At 43.2% G+C, this 14266-nt stretch overlaps 1 protein-coding gene and 1 long non-coding RNA gene across 3 annotated transcripts in view; one reads left to right on the plus strand and one right to left on the minus strand.

Moving 5' to 3' along the window:
• The window catches only part of LOC134431701 (uncharacterized), a 35417-nt gene extending 28703 nt beyond the window's left edge, over positions 1 to 6714 (plus strand). The window contains exons 2-3 of the long non-coding RNA XR_010031057.1: positions 6445 to 6539; positions 6649 to 6714. This is a non-coding gene — a long non-coding RNA (uncharacterized LOC134431701). The remainder of the gene's footprint in view (positions 1 to 6444; positions 6540 to 6648) is intronic.
• On the minus strand, positions 555 to 13536 carry FUT10 (fucosyltransferase 10). Of its 2 annotated transcripts, none has more exons than XM_063179827.1 (5): positions 13389 to 13536; positions 11283 to 11486; positions 10339 to 10624; positions 4123 to 4958; positions 555 to 2865 (listed from the first exon to the last, which is right to left on the minus strand). In XM_063179827.1, the coding sequence occupies exons 2-5, from the start codon at positions 11361 to 11363 to the stop codon at positions 2641 to 2643; spliced, it is 1428 nt and encodes a 475-aa protein (XP_063035897.1). In that variant the 5' UTR covers positions 11364 to 11486; positions 13389 to 13536; the 3' UTR covers positions 555 to 2640. The 2 variants fall into 2 exon arrangements, with proteins under 2 accessions (XP_063035897.1, XP_063035898.1); XM_063179828.1 differs by having other exon boundaries at positions 11283 to 11489; positions 13389 to 13533.
• Positions 13537 to 14266: the final 730 nt, after the last annotated feature.

The raw sequence follows: 14266 nt of genomic DNA on the forward strand, positions 1-14266 counted from the left end.
ACAAACTGCATCCCTCTGCTGGCTAGAATTACAAACCTGTACATGGTAGGAAACCTAGCAAATCTGCTAAATAAAAAATTCTGCTTTTTCCTCCTCAGAGCAGAGGAGGGAGAGAAGATATCAACCTAGAATTCATGATGGTCAGTCTTTCTTATACTTGGTAAGTCTGCACAAATTCTTGCCATAAATCTCCTAGAGTGATGTTCACAAACCCTCCATCCAGCACAAGAAAAAAGATCCTAAAAGGTAATTAAAAAATGAAGAGGCCAAATGGAGATTGCTCTGAACTAGCTTGTGGGACTCAAGAGTTTATCCTGTAAAAATAATGCACTGTAAGAGGACTAACAATTAAACCACAGCACACTTCTAGGCAACTGTTCTGGAGACTCATCTTTCTACTGTGTACAGCAGTGGATGAACATGTTACCTCTTCTGAAACACAGACTGTTGACCACTTCAACTATCAGAATGCGGGTCACAATCCCTCTTTCCCTCACACTCCACCAAATTAAAATGAAGGACAACAAAACACTAAAAATTGAGATAAATATGTCTTATATCTTTGGGTAATATCTATATTATCCAGACTGCTCAAGATGGTCAGAATCCGACAGATTCCACCATGAAAACACAGAAAAAATCCAGTTGTGCAGTTCCTGAGGTCTTTAAACAACATGGCTTGAGAGTTTTTGCCAAGGAGACAGCAGAACATCACAAAACAAAACAAAACAAAACAAAACAAAGCAAAGCAACCAAATAAACAGTAACAACAAGACGCAGTCTTTCATGTTTTTTTATCATCCTGGGAGGTGAAACAGACATTCATGGCAACAGATAGGCATTCAGCAGTTCCCTTTCCAAATGTTTTGGTGTTTATGTCCAGTTTTCAGCCCTGATCTAGGAAACCCTGTAAGTCACTTTAGTTAATGTCACTTTCCTGAAGAACTTTATTCGTGGAGCCAGGTCATCATTTGCACTGCAGACCACTGGGGAAAGTGTTTAAGATGTCCAACAGATGCTGTGTGTCACACTAGGAAAACACTAGTGGTGAAAAATTTCAGTGGGAATATTTTGCTTCATCAAAACAAAATACATTCTCATAGAAACAATACCTGATACTAATGACCAATATTCTACTGTTCATGGCCACAAAACTCATCTTTCCTTTAACAGATTTAAAAGTAATTAAAAATTCACCAGCTATTTGTTGAGGAAATTTCTAGTGAGGAAACTTTTCCAAGGTAAGTAAATTTCACTGCTGAATTTCTTGGTGTAAATGCTATTCACACCCTTCTCCATTGCCACTATTTGGCTACCCCTTCATAAAACAGAAGTGCGTTTGACAGAAATTTTAAAATAGCCTGGTGCAATGAACAATTCCATGGAAATTTCACACAGGTGAAAATCTGCCTTTCCAGCAATGCAAAGAACCCTGGATTAGTAATTCCATTTGCCTGCATCATCATATGCGAGCATGTGTACGAATGAGTGTCACTCATCTGAATGGCTTCACACAGTTACCGTCACTTTGCAGATCCTCTGAAAATTGACTCCTCCACAGACTGAAGTTGAAAGAACTTGGAAAGAAAACTGCAACAGTCTAAATACCAGGCAAAGGTGTGTCTTTTGGCAAGTGATGATTAAGACCACCAAATTTTATTCTTCATCAGATTAAGTAATTTGAGGTTTTGTGTGTTAAAACAGGAAGGCTGCCTTTTTCTCCTTGGACCTACTGAAGACTTCAGTACCAATGGACTCTGTATTATCCCTACCCTTGGATTCTGTATTATCCCTACCCTTTTAATTGTATGATTTCCTGTTTATACACAATACAAATACTTCTTTCAGAATACAAATACATCATCAGAAAGGCAAGAAGATAAGTCAGATCTAAGCCAACCCTATTTCTGGGTTGTAGAGATACTCGTGTGCTCTGCTTATTTTTAGCAAAAGATGGTGGGTAAATCTGAGCCAGCACGTTTTCATTCAATCTGTCCCCGGACACTAACAGATGGTGCTTCCTTGTGCCAGCCATTAATGTACGTTACATTGGCACTCAGTGTCAGGACACAAAGCCCGCCAAGTCCCTGCTTAAATCTGCTGATGCCAGGAAATTTGATAATAAACAGCTAGCCAGGGACACAGTCCCAAGTTTTTAGTCTACCTCCAAGCAGCACAGAAGCTGTACCTCTGCAATGGTGTCAGCTGCTCTGCACCTTGTGACTATCAATACAGCAAAAGAGGGTCGTGGACCGGGGAAAAAGGGGCCTTGAGACTAGGCAGGTATGTATCTAAAGATGAAGGGAGAGCCATCTGCTTCAGGGTAATTAGCTGTGTGCTTAAATCTGGGCTTTGAGAATCCTGACAACCAGGACCTTAATGCCCAAACAGTGGAACAAATGACAATTAATATGAATCATTCTAAATATAAACATATGCATATATATGTGCATATATTACCTGGCAGAATGATTTGACTGTTTAGCATTTCTCAGTGCCCCTTGAGCACTGAACATACTAAATTCACTCTCACAGATCTACTTCCCATGGCTACTAATCCTAAATGATAAGGTCACCTGCAAAAGAAAATTCCACAGAACTCCTCTGAGGTGCTCACTCTGTTTTACAGGTCTGTTGTGTTTATTCTTTGAATACAAGCATCCAAAATTCTTCAGCTGTAAAATTCTTGTTCCTTTCCACCAGGTGCCTCAGTGCCCTGGCTTCTTTCTTGGATTGCTCGAAGCTTGGTATCCACATCTTTTGGAGAGAAATCCAGCCAGGGTTTGATGATGAGAACCAGAATGCCTCTGGTTTGGGGCAGCTCAGATGATTAACCTGAGCCTCCCACCTCTGGGGCAGCCATCCCTGGCAATGAAGACAAATAAAAGGGGTTATTCAGGGACCCAGGCAAACAGAGAAGAAAAGTGCTATGCCATTAGTAAACTGTCCAATCCTGTCAGTTACACTCTTCTTCCTGCTGCAGGCTCTACCCATGTCCCTGTGGAAGGCTTCCCCTAAGTGTCTGGGACAAGATCAGTCATGCTGACAAGTCATGCATCTGAGTCTCAGATAAGGTTTGGCTGCAAATGAGCAGCACCAGCCCACACAAAATGAAATTACAAGACAAGGAGTTATATTTTCATCATTATATTCTGGTTCTATCTTAAATATGCACATACTTACTGAGATTCTTTTTCTAAGGGAAAAAAAAAAAAAGCCATGAATCTGGCCAGTAGAGTAAACTGGTCTTCATAATTTTACTGACTAGAAAGCGTCAGAAGCACGGGGAAGGAATATCTGTATCTATCTATTCGCTACCTTTCCATGGCTGCATTCCTAACTCAAAGAGAGAACATATGTCCAGATTTGCACCGGACTTAAACAGAAAACTCTGGTTAAGTGTAATGCTTGCCAGTTTGTAATTCTCATCACTTCAGCTCACCTTAATAACTTCAAAAGTTTTCTCCATCTCCCCTCTACTGGCTGACCATTTAATGTATTGCTCAGATGGTCATCAGCTAAAGTACGGCTTCTCACAAACACACAACCTGGCTTAGAAACTGTTTCAGTGTTTAGTCACCAAATGTGCCCACAGACAATGGCATGTGAATGTACCCACACATATATAGAATCTGAGAGTGATAGAGTGCTTAAGACAGATCAGAAGACATAGATCTCTAGTTCAGTTCCCCCTTCTAAACAGGTGTAATCATATAAAATTGCCTAGGGCAAAATTGAGTTTAGTCTTAAAACACCTCCAAGGGTAGAGATCTCACAACCTTTCTGGGCAACCTCTTTCCAAATGTTCCAGATCATCTGAAGAAGGTCAACATGTTAGGCTACTTTCTGCAACATGAAAAAAATCTCCCTGAACAGCTAAGCCTGCAGCTGAAAATGATCACCAGCTCAGTGGTCAATGTCATGTGCTCACACACTGCACTACAACACTGTGAGGAACACACATTCTCAACACCTGTTTATATGAGGATGTACAACCCAATGGCACTGGAATACCACAGCTGTCAGCTAGCTGGAAATCTGGTAACCAAAATTCCTGGGACAAATCTGACCCTAATGCCATTTTAAAGTCTCTCTGGGACACAAACACAAATTCACACATACCTTTTCTTTCCGTCTGATGTTTTCCCACACTCTGTTACAAACCATACACTCAAAGGTGTCAATGTAATTGTCCTGGGTGATATCCTGCACTCCCCACTTGCGTTCCTTCATTGTTCTAAGCAGTCTTGGGTTGGAAATGTCCCCTTTCAGTTTCCATTGCAGATAGGACTCATATTCTTCATCATTTGTATCCAGTGTTTTGATATAGCGGGCCAGATCCCGAGGGTGTGAAAAACTGGATACCAGGATTGCACTCTTGTTACTAGGAAGCCAGTCTACAATGCTGGGAGACCCAAAGTACACTGGCACTACTCCCAACTTCAGTGGCCGCCAGAGTTTTTCAGTGATGTAATCTTCACAGATAGCATTTTCAAAAGCAAGAATGAACTTGTACTGTGCCAGTATTTTTAAAAAGTTTCCATCATCCATGGCAGCTGGATTTCTGAGATGCTGAGGAAGGTCTCTATTATGCAAACATTCCCCATAAGAGTCTACTTCAATGTGGCACATCAGCTCACGCACATAGCTGTCCCGGTCAGATGGGGGGTTGCAGTCAGACTGCACGTACACAAGCGGCGCAAGCCTTTTCCTCAGGCTGTTTTTCATCTGCAGAGGGATCATGAACCTCAATGACTTCAGGACTTCTACACCCTCAAGATACTGAGTGGTCAGTGGCAGGTGAGAGTGGCGGCTAAATGTCGCAGTGTGGTTGAATAAGGTGATGGTTGCTTCATGGAAGAGTTTGTAGTTGTTTTTTGGTGACTCTTCATGGAAAAGGGCCCAGTCATGATAGTCTTTACGAGGAAGAGGTAAACTGTCTGTACTGAAGTCAGTACCTAGACAAAAGTAAACAGTGTTCATCCTGCTCTTATGTATCACGGGACACTAACTACCATGACAAAAGTCTAGTTTTAATTTAGTATCAGTGCTACAACCATCACATTTCTGACTCTATAAGGCAGTTATTTCAAAGAACGCAATTAATGCAAAGGCACAAGAGCATAGTGACAGATAAAAATTAATTTCATAGCAAAAGAACCTAGAGAAGTGGGATCAGTAGTTAATATTAAAGTGGTTTCCTTTCATGTCATATTAGTTTAAAGGCCTCTCATTTCAAAGGATCACTAGGAATTCCATATTTTAATGCACTGAAATGAGACTAGTAAAATGTTTAATAATCCCCTGGTTCTCTAAACAGGGGAACAGATGGTATTTCCTCTGTGATGTGAAGAAAATGGTTACCACAGAACTCAATTTGGTTCTAGTAATAAAACAACTAAATGGATGCTAAAATCCTGGACAGGATTAAGAAGAAAAAAATAATTACTTCGAGTTTTTAAAAGACATTGTACTGTAGAGACTTAGGAACAATTAACTTTTCAAAGAGGAAATTAAGAGGTGATGTATCACAACTGCCTACCAGATACATAAAGAAGTAGCTTCTGGCAGAAGACAGATCCTCAAAGTAATGCCAATAATAGAAGAAGAATAATGTCTAAACTCTAAAAACAGCCAACTGCAGAAATTGGGAAAAGTGTGGTCGAAACCTTAGGACAAACATAGATGACTTTTCTCAAAGGCTGGTCTGTACAAAACTAAGTTGAAAGTACCAGTTCATTAATGCACTGCTTGCTCTCCCTTCATTATTACTGCCCTACACTCTCACGACCAGCCTTACTGCAGATTATATGCAAACTTGCCCCGTTTCTGTCAAGATACTTCCTCACTGTCCTAGAACCGTATCTGTTTTCTACTTAAGAAAAGGCACTGAACATACAAAACTTTTAGCTAATATAATAACTTTTAATTAGCTGATAATAATAACTTTTAGCAGTTCAAAAACTGAAAATAACACTGAAGAGCTGGTTCAGAAAATATCACAAATTCTTATCTTCAGATAAATTACCATCTGTGGCAGCCTAAACTTTGTGTAGCAAACTTCATGGATGATTGCATCTGGGGCAATTGGGAATATAAGGTCTTAAACAAGTTGTGATTAAACCAACTAAGGGGAATGGCCAGTAAGCAGCAGATTCTCTGGAGGCAGAGTAATGCTTTCTCCATGCCAGCTTCCCTCTTACACCATAAGACAGAGATGCACAGTCACAAGAGGCAGGGTCAAACAGTGGCCATATCTCTACAGGGGGCTATGGACCACAAACAACCGCAAAGCACCTCAACTCTGACCAGGAACTCTCCATAAGAAGACTGCACATGCCTTGTACTCTTGCAGACACAAAAAATTCCCATCCCTGGGAAGGGATCTAGGTGTTCCCATGCCAATTTAAAAGTATATAACCCAGTACACTCTTTGTTTTGCAGGCCTCTACCCTCAAATGAATGAAGACTGCAACCATCACTCCTATCTTGGACATCAAAATTGCAATGATCAAGAATCATCACTGGATTCATCAGAGGTGGTCTTTTTCCTCTTCACTATCTAATTCCTTTCCTTTATCCCTTCCTCCTCTTTTTCTCTTTCTTTTCCTTATATATTTTCTTCATGAGATTTTTATACTTTTATAGGAAAGAACCAGAAGAGCCATATACCTCCTTTCCACTGCAATTAAATTGTTTTGAAATAAACCTGGCTCATCGATACACACCAGTCATCCAGAGTGGTTTCATTCTAATTCACCCAAGGAATCTATTAAAAGGAACCTCAGTTACCATTCTTCAGAGGTGGGTCCTAACACCATCTCACTCACACTTGTAACTTTTCACTCTCCATTTTACAGTGGTCTGAGGTCTACCCCTGACCTCAAACCACTGATGGCAAAAAGAAGGGGGTGCCAGCAAAAGTCTTACACAGAATACTGATCTAAAAACGAAGATATGAAGAATATTTTTAAAAATGCCCAGTGGTCCTGGTGGATATATGAGCCTGCCAAAATGACTCCAAGGACAACCTTATAAAACTAATATGAGACTTCATTACTGCAGCAGAGACAGAAGTTAGCTGTCAGTAATATAAAAATCTCCTATAGAGCAAGATCCTTCAGGAACATCAGGTGGGGATGTTTAAGGCCACTAAACATTGACCTTCTGTCTTCTGCTGAGGTCCTAAGTCCTCAGCACTAAAAGGATGAAAGGGTATGCCACTCAAGAAAAAATGCTATTTGGTTCTTCTGTTTTTGATGTGTTATCTTGTTTTTGATGTGTTATTTTGTGACAGAAGAAGGTGAGGAAAACTGAAAGTTAATCAAATCCTCATGTAGAAATTCATAAAGTCTGTCTGGCTTTGAAAACACTTTGTTTTAGGTGATGCCAAGAGAAGAAACAGTGAATACCTACAATAATGAAATGCGGTGGATTGAAATCACAGCACTGCAGCTCGGTCTCTTACAAAGGTGCTCCCTCTTTCAGGTAGTGTTGCAGGGAAAAGGGGATGGAAACACAGACAAGAATGAGAGAAAGACAAAAAAACAACACATAAAACTTACCAAACTAGGAGACAGTTAAGTCAGGCAAAGAGAAATGTAAAGAAAAATGCACTATAAAATCTCAGAATCTCAGAATCATTTATGTTGGAAAAGACCTCCAAGATTATCAAATTCAACCTTTGACAAATGACCACACTGTCAACTGGACCATGGCACTTAATTCCATGACCAGTTGTTTCTTGAACAACCCCGGGGATAGTGACTTCACTATCACCCTGGGCAATCCACTTCAATGTTTAACAACCTTTTCCATGAAAAAATTTCTCCTGATGTCCAAACTGGACGTCTCCTTGGTTCAGCTTGAGGCTGTGTCCTCTCATCCTGCCACTGGTTGCCTGGAAGAAGAGGCCAACCCTCACCTGGCTACAGCCTCTCGTCAGGGAGTCATCAAGAGTGATAAGGTTACCCCTGTGCCTCCTTTTCTCCAGGCTGAACAACCCCAGCTCCCTCAGCCATCCTCACTGAACTTCTTCTCCAGACCCTTCCCCAGCTTTGGTGCCCTTCTCTGGGCATGCTCCAGCACCTCAATGTCTTTCTTGAAATAAGGGGCCCAAAACTGGACACAGTACAAATCAGAGTGCATCAGAACGACCGAATTTAATACAACACTTAATCAACCTCAGTCCAGCAAGAAGACAAAAAGGTTTAAAGGGAAGATAACATCAGCATGCCCCCTACCCCATGAGACGAAGGAAATAAGGAAGCACGTGATGGAATAGAAAAAAGTACCACAAGACTAGAATTATGAGCAATTTCACTTCCTAACTATTAATTTGCAAATCTTAGATATGCAGAAGAGAAATATATATGCTGCTAGGAGAGGTTATGCATTTTAGAAGACATCTTCCATTCAGAAGTCATACTCCAAGGACTCTGTGCTCCAGCACAGAACAGCTGGACATCCCTTCTCTCTTAGGAACAACATCCCTGAGGCCCTGACAGTTCCAGCTCATGCTGACTGAGTCACATTGACAGCTCATGATAAATACTACATTCTATGAATTATGTGACACCGAAAAGGTGGAGCTGGGAATCTCTCCCAAAAGCAGAAACAAAGTCTAGCAAGGAGATGCCACATTTCATTAAAAAAAAAAAGACAGCGACACTTGACAAAGTTATCACCTACACTGAGGGGCTCCCCAGGCCAGGACAGTGAGTCGGGACAAGCTGCATAAAAGCTGGTGTTCCTAACAAAGCAGTTGGGCTGGGAAACATCAATATCCTGTATTTTTGCACAGTGCTTTTCTTAATCTTTAGATCATTCTTCTCTTGACTAGCTTACTCATCAAGTACTGGGGAAATTATTGCATTTTTTTGGAAGGTGAAACTGTGCTCTGATCCAGCCTTAGCATGGAAATTCAGATACCTAATTTTCACTCAGCAGGCTCTTTAGAGGGAAAATCTGTAAAAGTAAAATATGCCTTTTTGTAGACTCACAGCTCACTGCATCATGGCAGGGGGAGAGAGGGAGAGAAAGAGAGAATGAAAGAAAAACTCTCTGTTTTGGCATTGTGAGATCATTTACTGTGGTTTAAAAATAAGTAACAATTTTGCATATTTTGACACTTTCCTTTACAAAATTTATAGGCAGCATCACTATAAAAAGAAAAAAAAATCTACAGGGAGAGTCTTACGCCCAGTATAAATTGTCTTTTAAAAATGTGAGAGTAAACTATGTCCAGAAGCCTGCTAAAAATGAAGAGCAACAATCCTTCTAATACTGAAAAAGACAAATGAAACTACTACTAGAGACCAAAACCACCAGACTTTACAGCTTTCCTGTCATGCAATCCAGCTTTCTTTGTCTTTAATTGGGTCAGCTTCTCATTCCTTTGCTGTTATTCCTTTGCTTTCATGATTAACCACCATATTATCTGATAAAGCTGACCTACTTGGAGATCTAAAAAGATCAGTGATGAGAAGTTTTTGTTTCACTGATAACAACAAAGCTTAGGGCCCTTCTTCCCTATATTTCCAGTTCACCTGTATTCAGATTGAGTAAATGAGATTCAGTATCCTGATTTATTTTATTTCCAAACAAAATATCTGAACATACCAGTCAGAGAAAAGCATTTGAATTTATTTTTCCTCCTAAAACTTATGCTTTCTTTCAAAAACAACTGTATGGGGGAAAAGAACAAAGTTGATGAAGTAAGATCTACTTTTAAATGATGCATCTTTCATGCTCTGTAGACTCACTTTACAGTGTATGTAATGGGAAGTCCCTGGCAGAGCCAAAGTGGCTCAGAAGATTGCACTAACTGCTGCTCCCTGCATGGAATCAATAGGTTTCTTTCACTACATTCCATTTAGAGTCTGCTAGTAATTTCTTGGCACTTGAGGCAGGGAAGTTGCACTGTTACCGGAGAATGCATTATTTTTAGACAAAAGACTTGCACAAGTGCAACAAAGGCCTTGCAGAGTGTCTGCTAGGGGTGACAAGCCAGAAGACTGGAAAAAGTTGGCTTGATCTCAGACTGTCTTTAAATGCTTTGGCAATGACATGAAATTATCTTTTCTTCCATGAACAGGGAGTACATGTGATTGGAAAGCAGCATGAGACAAGGCATCAGTCATACTAAGATGTACATGGTCACTCTTCAGAGTAGTTTTACAGAGCACTTGAATGGTATTCAGCACCAAACAAAGTTTAACCCAATGAGCTGCATAAATTTCCTGTTCTAAGTCATTGCCACCTAGAATACTAAATCCCTATGGGGAAAGAACTAAGCAGGAGTAAAAGTTACTTCTTTAAAAACAAATAGATTCTTACCATAGAACAGAAATGCTCTTGTCATCGGATTGTGCTGGTAGGTCTTGTTTATAGTAAAGAAGCAAACATCCTCTCCACACTGACTGAATCTCCCTGTCTCTCCAGTCAGGGGAGACCACCAGAGCAGGACAGGATAGTGATTTACATCAGACTCTGTCTTGAAGCTGCTGTAAAGTTCCTGCTTCTTAAACTGAAAAGCATGTCTCTCCCCAGGCTTCAATGGGCTGCTGTGCATACTGGAGATTACTGACACCTTATTCTCTGAATTGCCCAGTTCAGTGATAACCTTCAGGGAAAGAAACATGCATATCACAACACATCACTGTCATTAGCCAGGACATCTGCTTGCAATCCAGAATTAAGGTATCAAGCACTAAGTCAGTATGTTAAGTTTCTGTCAGTCAAATGGGATGCATTTCACCGACTGCAAACATGAGGTCATACATCAGAACAGCAAAAGCTTTCATTTTAAATTGTAAGGAGAAGGCAGAAAATACATTTCTGTACAGAGACATGGCCACATCATATGTGACTTAACAACACAACTTCTGTTTTCTCCCTGGAAAATGCATAGGGCAGAAAACAGCCCTTCAATAGCTAGGTTTCTTCTGAAAATTAGGTGTTAAAAAACCCATTACAGCCTTGTCCCCCAGCCTAAGGAGTTCAAACATGTGAAAAGAGGAGGCAATGCTGGATAGAGGCAAGACAACATGGCATGGTATGTTGAAACTCCTCCGGGAGCTAAGGATATATACAAGAAAAGTATTCTCTGGGTTGTGTCATTTCCAGAGTCAGCTATCACCACAAGGCTAACGCTGCTAACAGAGTAACTCCTGGTGAAGCACTGACTAGTATGGAAAATGTCTGTCGCCTCTCTAATGTGACAAAATTGTCTCCTGCTTTGACAGCAATCTCAAATATATCCCACCCCCTTGCCCCTGTACCTGGAGTGTCAGCACAAGGAAAAAGGCAGCTGCAAAGCAGAAGCAAGATGCCCAAAGTATCTTCCTCCTCATCCTAATCATGCTGCACTACCAGGCCTGCCAGAGCAGTTACATCTAGGCATTAGGAAGGTCAGCTCATCCAAAGTCTTCACTCTTTGCTGCTGGGCTTTCCCACTTCATCCTTATTGCTCTTCATGGTGACTACTGCTGAAAAAGAGTAGAGCATCAACACAGACAGCTGCTTCAAAGCTCAGTGATTAGTTCCATATCTACCCATAGCCTTCTGTGGGTGCCAGAGCCACATTTGCAGCCAGGTATCCAGAAAGCAGCCTGCCCAAGACAGCACTCTTGCTCACAAAGGCCCAGGCACATACTCTCCCTGTAGACATCCTGGACATCCTCTCATCCTTGTAGTCAGTGTAAGGAATGCTGATGGCACTGGCTCAGTAGAGTGCGAGGGCCACTGCTTTCATAAGTTTCAGATCTCAAGCTGTGCTGCTTTTCAGCAGACTCACAAACAGGGAAGCAACGAAAGACTTTCCTTCTCTGAGCAATCTCTGAAAATGCTCCTGGAAAGGCACACAACTACCTGGCCTTGGACTTACTACACTTCAGTCTTCTGTGACTTCTCTTCACAAACATAAAGAAAGCTCATGGAATATGCTCTGTGTCCAATGCATAGAGAAAGTAGCCACACGATACACACACAAATCCAGTTAAATTTATAAAGTTCCCCTTTCTGAGTAATCTGCACCTGTGTTGGTCTGCCTCTCTTCAAATAATTTTCCCTTCCCCAGTGCTTTTTTTGGCTTTCAGAGAACCCTACTGTTTTCTTGCATGATGGATGTTTCTGCAAAAAAATCCCAACTCGTGGCAGCAGGAGAAGTAGTAAAATTCCAGCCACGTCTTGAAAAATAAAAATAAAGGATGGTAGAAAGATAGGACTGTAACACTTCACACAGAGATGTAAAGTTTGAAAATGGGGGTGTTCTGAAAATTTAGAGATATGACAATGAAATTTATGCTCGTTTTCCTGCCAGCTTTCCCCCCATCTTAATCCCAATCACAAAGCTCTAAAGCCCTGACAAAGAGGGATGGGTCCCAAACCTACTTCCTGCTGTTGTACTATCAGGGTGGTGCTAAGAGCTAGAGGATAAAAAATATTCTTTTTCTACTCTTCCTGGCACATGAGTTCATCCCTTTCCCTCAAACATCAGAAAGGCCTCTTTAGCAAAAACTGACATGAAACCCTGCTGTGCAATTCTGCTCTGCACAGGCCTGCTGCTTTTGAAGGTCTGTGTGGGTGTGAAAGTGCATGGCTGCCAGTTAAGTGCTTCTCTGATCAGGCAGGATTCTCCATAAAGCCTCTGCGCCTTCTGTGCCTCTGCAGTACAGCCAAAAAGCGGCACCAGGAGGGGAAGGGGATGAATTCTGCCCACTGCTGTGTTGGCACACCTGGAGCTGGACAAGATTTTTAACACCACATATCTTACCAGGCCAGTGCATGGCAAAAAGCAAGATTCTGATGATCCACTGAACACCGTCCCAACTCCTGCCGTGCTAAAAGAGTAGCAGTAATTGTCACATTTTCAGGTTCTAGAGGGGGAACTGACCATAGCATGGGTGTACTCCACCTATTAACCCAGGGTACCACTGAGCCACTTCATTTTTGCATCTGCGGTCCCCAACATGCAATACTTCTGCCCAGCACTGCGGCGCGCACTTGGCCTGGGCCACGCAAGGAAAGCTCGGTCCCGTCCCAGCGCCACTGGCAAGGATGACCTTGCAAAGCTTTCCCACCTCTGCCAGGCTGAGCGGCGGCCCTGAGGACTTGAGGGAAGAAGGATAAATCACCACCCCAGGCTGCCCTGCGGGAGCAGCAGCTCTCTGCAAATGCTTCCAAACTTCCTGCCAGCTCTGGCCCCTGCCTCTCCTTCCAGCTCTGTGTCGCCGCAATTCTATGGGCTCAGCATCCCAGCCGGGGTTTTTCCCGCTCCCCGAAACGCTGACCCTTCCGTTGCCGAGGCTCTGCGCATCCCGCAGCCCCGGCCCTGCTCCCGCCGTGGGTCGGGCATCCTCCGGCCGGGGGCCCGCCGCCGTACTCACCCCGAGAAACTCGCTCTCGCCTCACCGCCACCGTCTCCCTCTGGCCGGGTCTGAGGGGGTTTGGGGTGTTTTGCTGCTTTTTTTTTTAACTTTCAGCTAGTGCACCCACTTGGAGGGCGGAGGGGCGGCGGGCGCGGGGCGGGGGCGGTGCGGATGCCGCCTCCCTCCGCCCAGCCGCGGGGGCGGGGAAGGGGTCGGCTCTGCCCCGGGCCCCCGGGGCCTGCCCGGGGAAGGCGGAGGAGCGATCGCCGTGAGAGCGCCGTCACTTCCACGCCACCCGACTGGTCCTCTGCAAACCCTCACTGCAAGACCTCACCCAGTTCCCAAAAATAAATCCGCCCCGACACTGATTCCTATAGCTGTTTGCATAATAGCGCGCTTTGCGGTTTTGTGATCTTTTTTTTTTTACAACAGTGCTGGCGCTATCCTGACGGAGACTTTACATGGACTGCATGAGGCCAGCGGGCAGCCAGAAAGAGAAATGCGTCACGGCAGCTGGGAAGCCCCGAGGAGCTGGGAGAGCCGGCCCGCGCTCGCCGAGGGCAGGGCGCATCCCTCGTCCCTCTGGAGCGGGGCTGCGGCAGCGCCCCGCAGCTGAGACCCTGCCGTGCTTCCAGCCTTGCGGGGCATCCCTGCCGGGCCGTGCCTGCCGACCAGGGAACGGTCCTCTCTGCCCGCTCGGGGCTTCCTGAAGCAGGGAAACACTTGGTGCACCTCTTACTCTTTACAGATGTTTACCCCAAAAGCCTGGTTCTGCAAGGTCAGCTCAGTACTTACCCACCAGATACAGACTTAGGAACCACCCGTTCTTGTATATGTCATTCACATATTGCATACATACACATTTGTATTAACATAGAAATACCTGATACCTATAC

The sequence above is a fragment of the Melospiza melodia genome, chromosome Z (genome assembly GCF_035770615.1).
Source record: "Melospiza melodia melodia isolate bMelMel2 chromosome Z, bMelMel2.pri, whole genome shotgun sequence".
NCBI lineage: Eukaryota > Metazoa > Chordata > Aves > Passeriformes > Passerellidae > Melospiza > Melospiza melodia.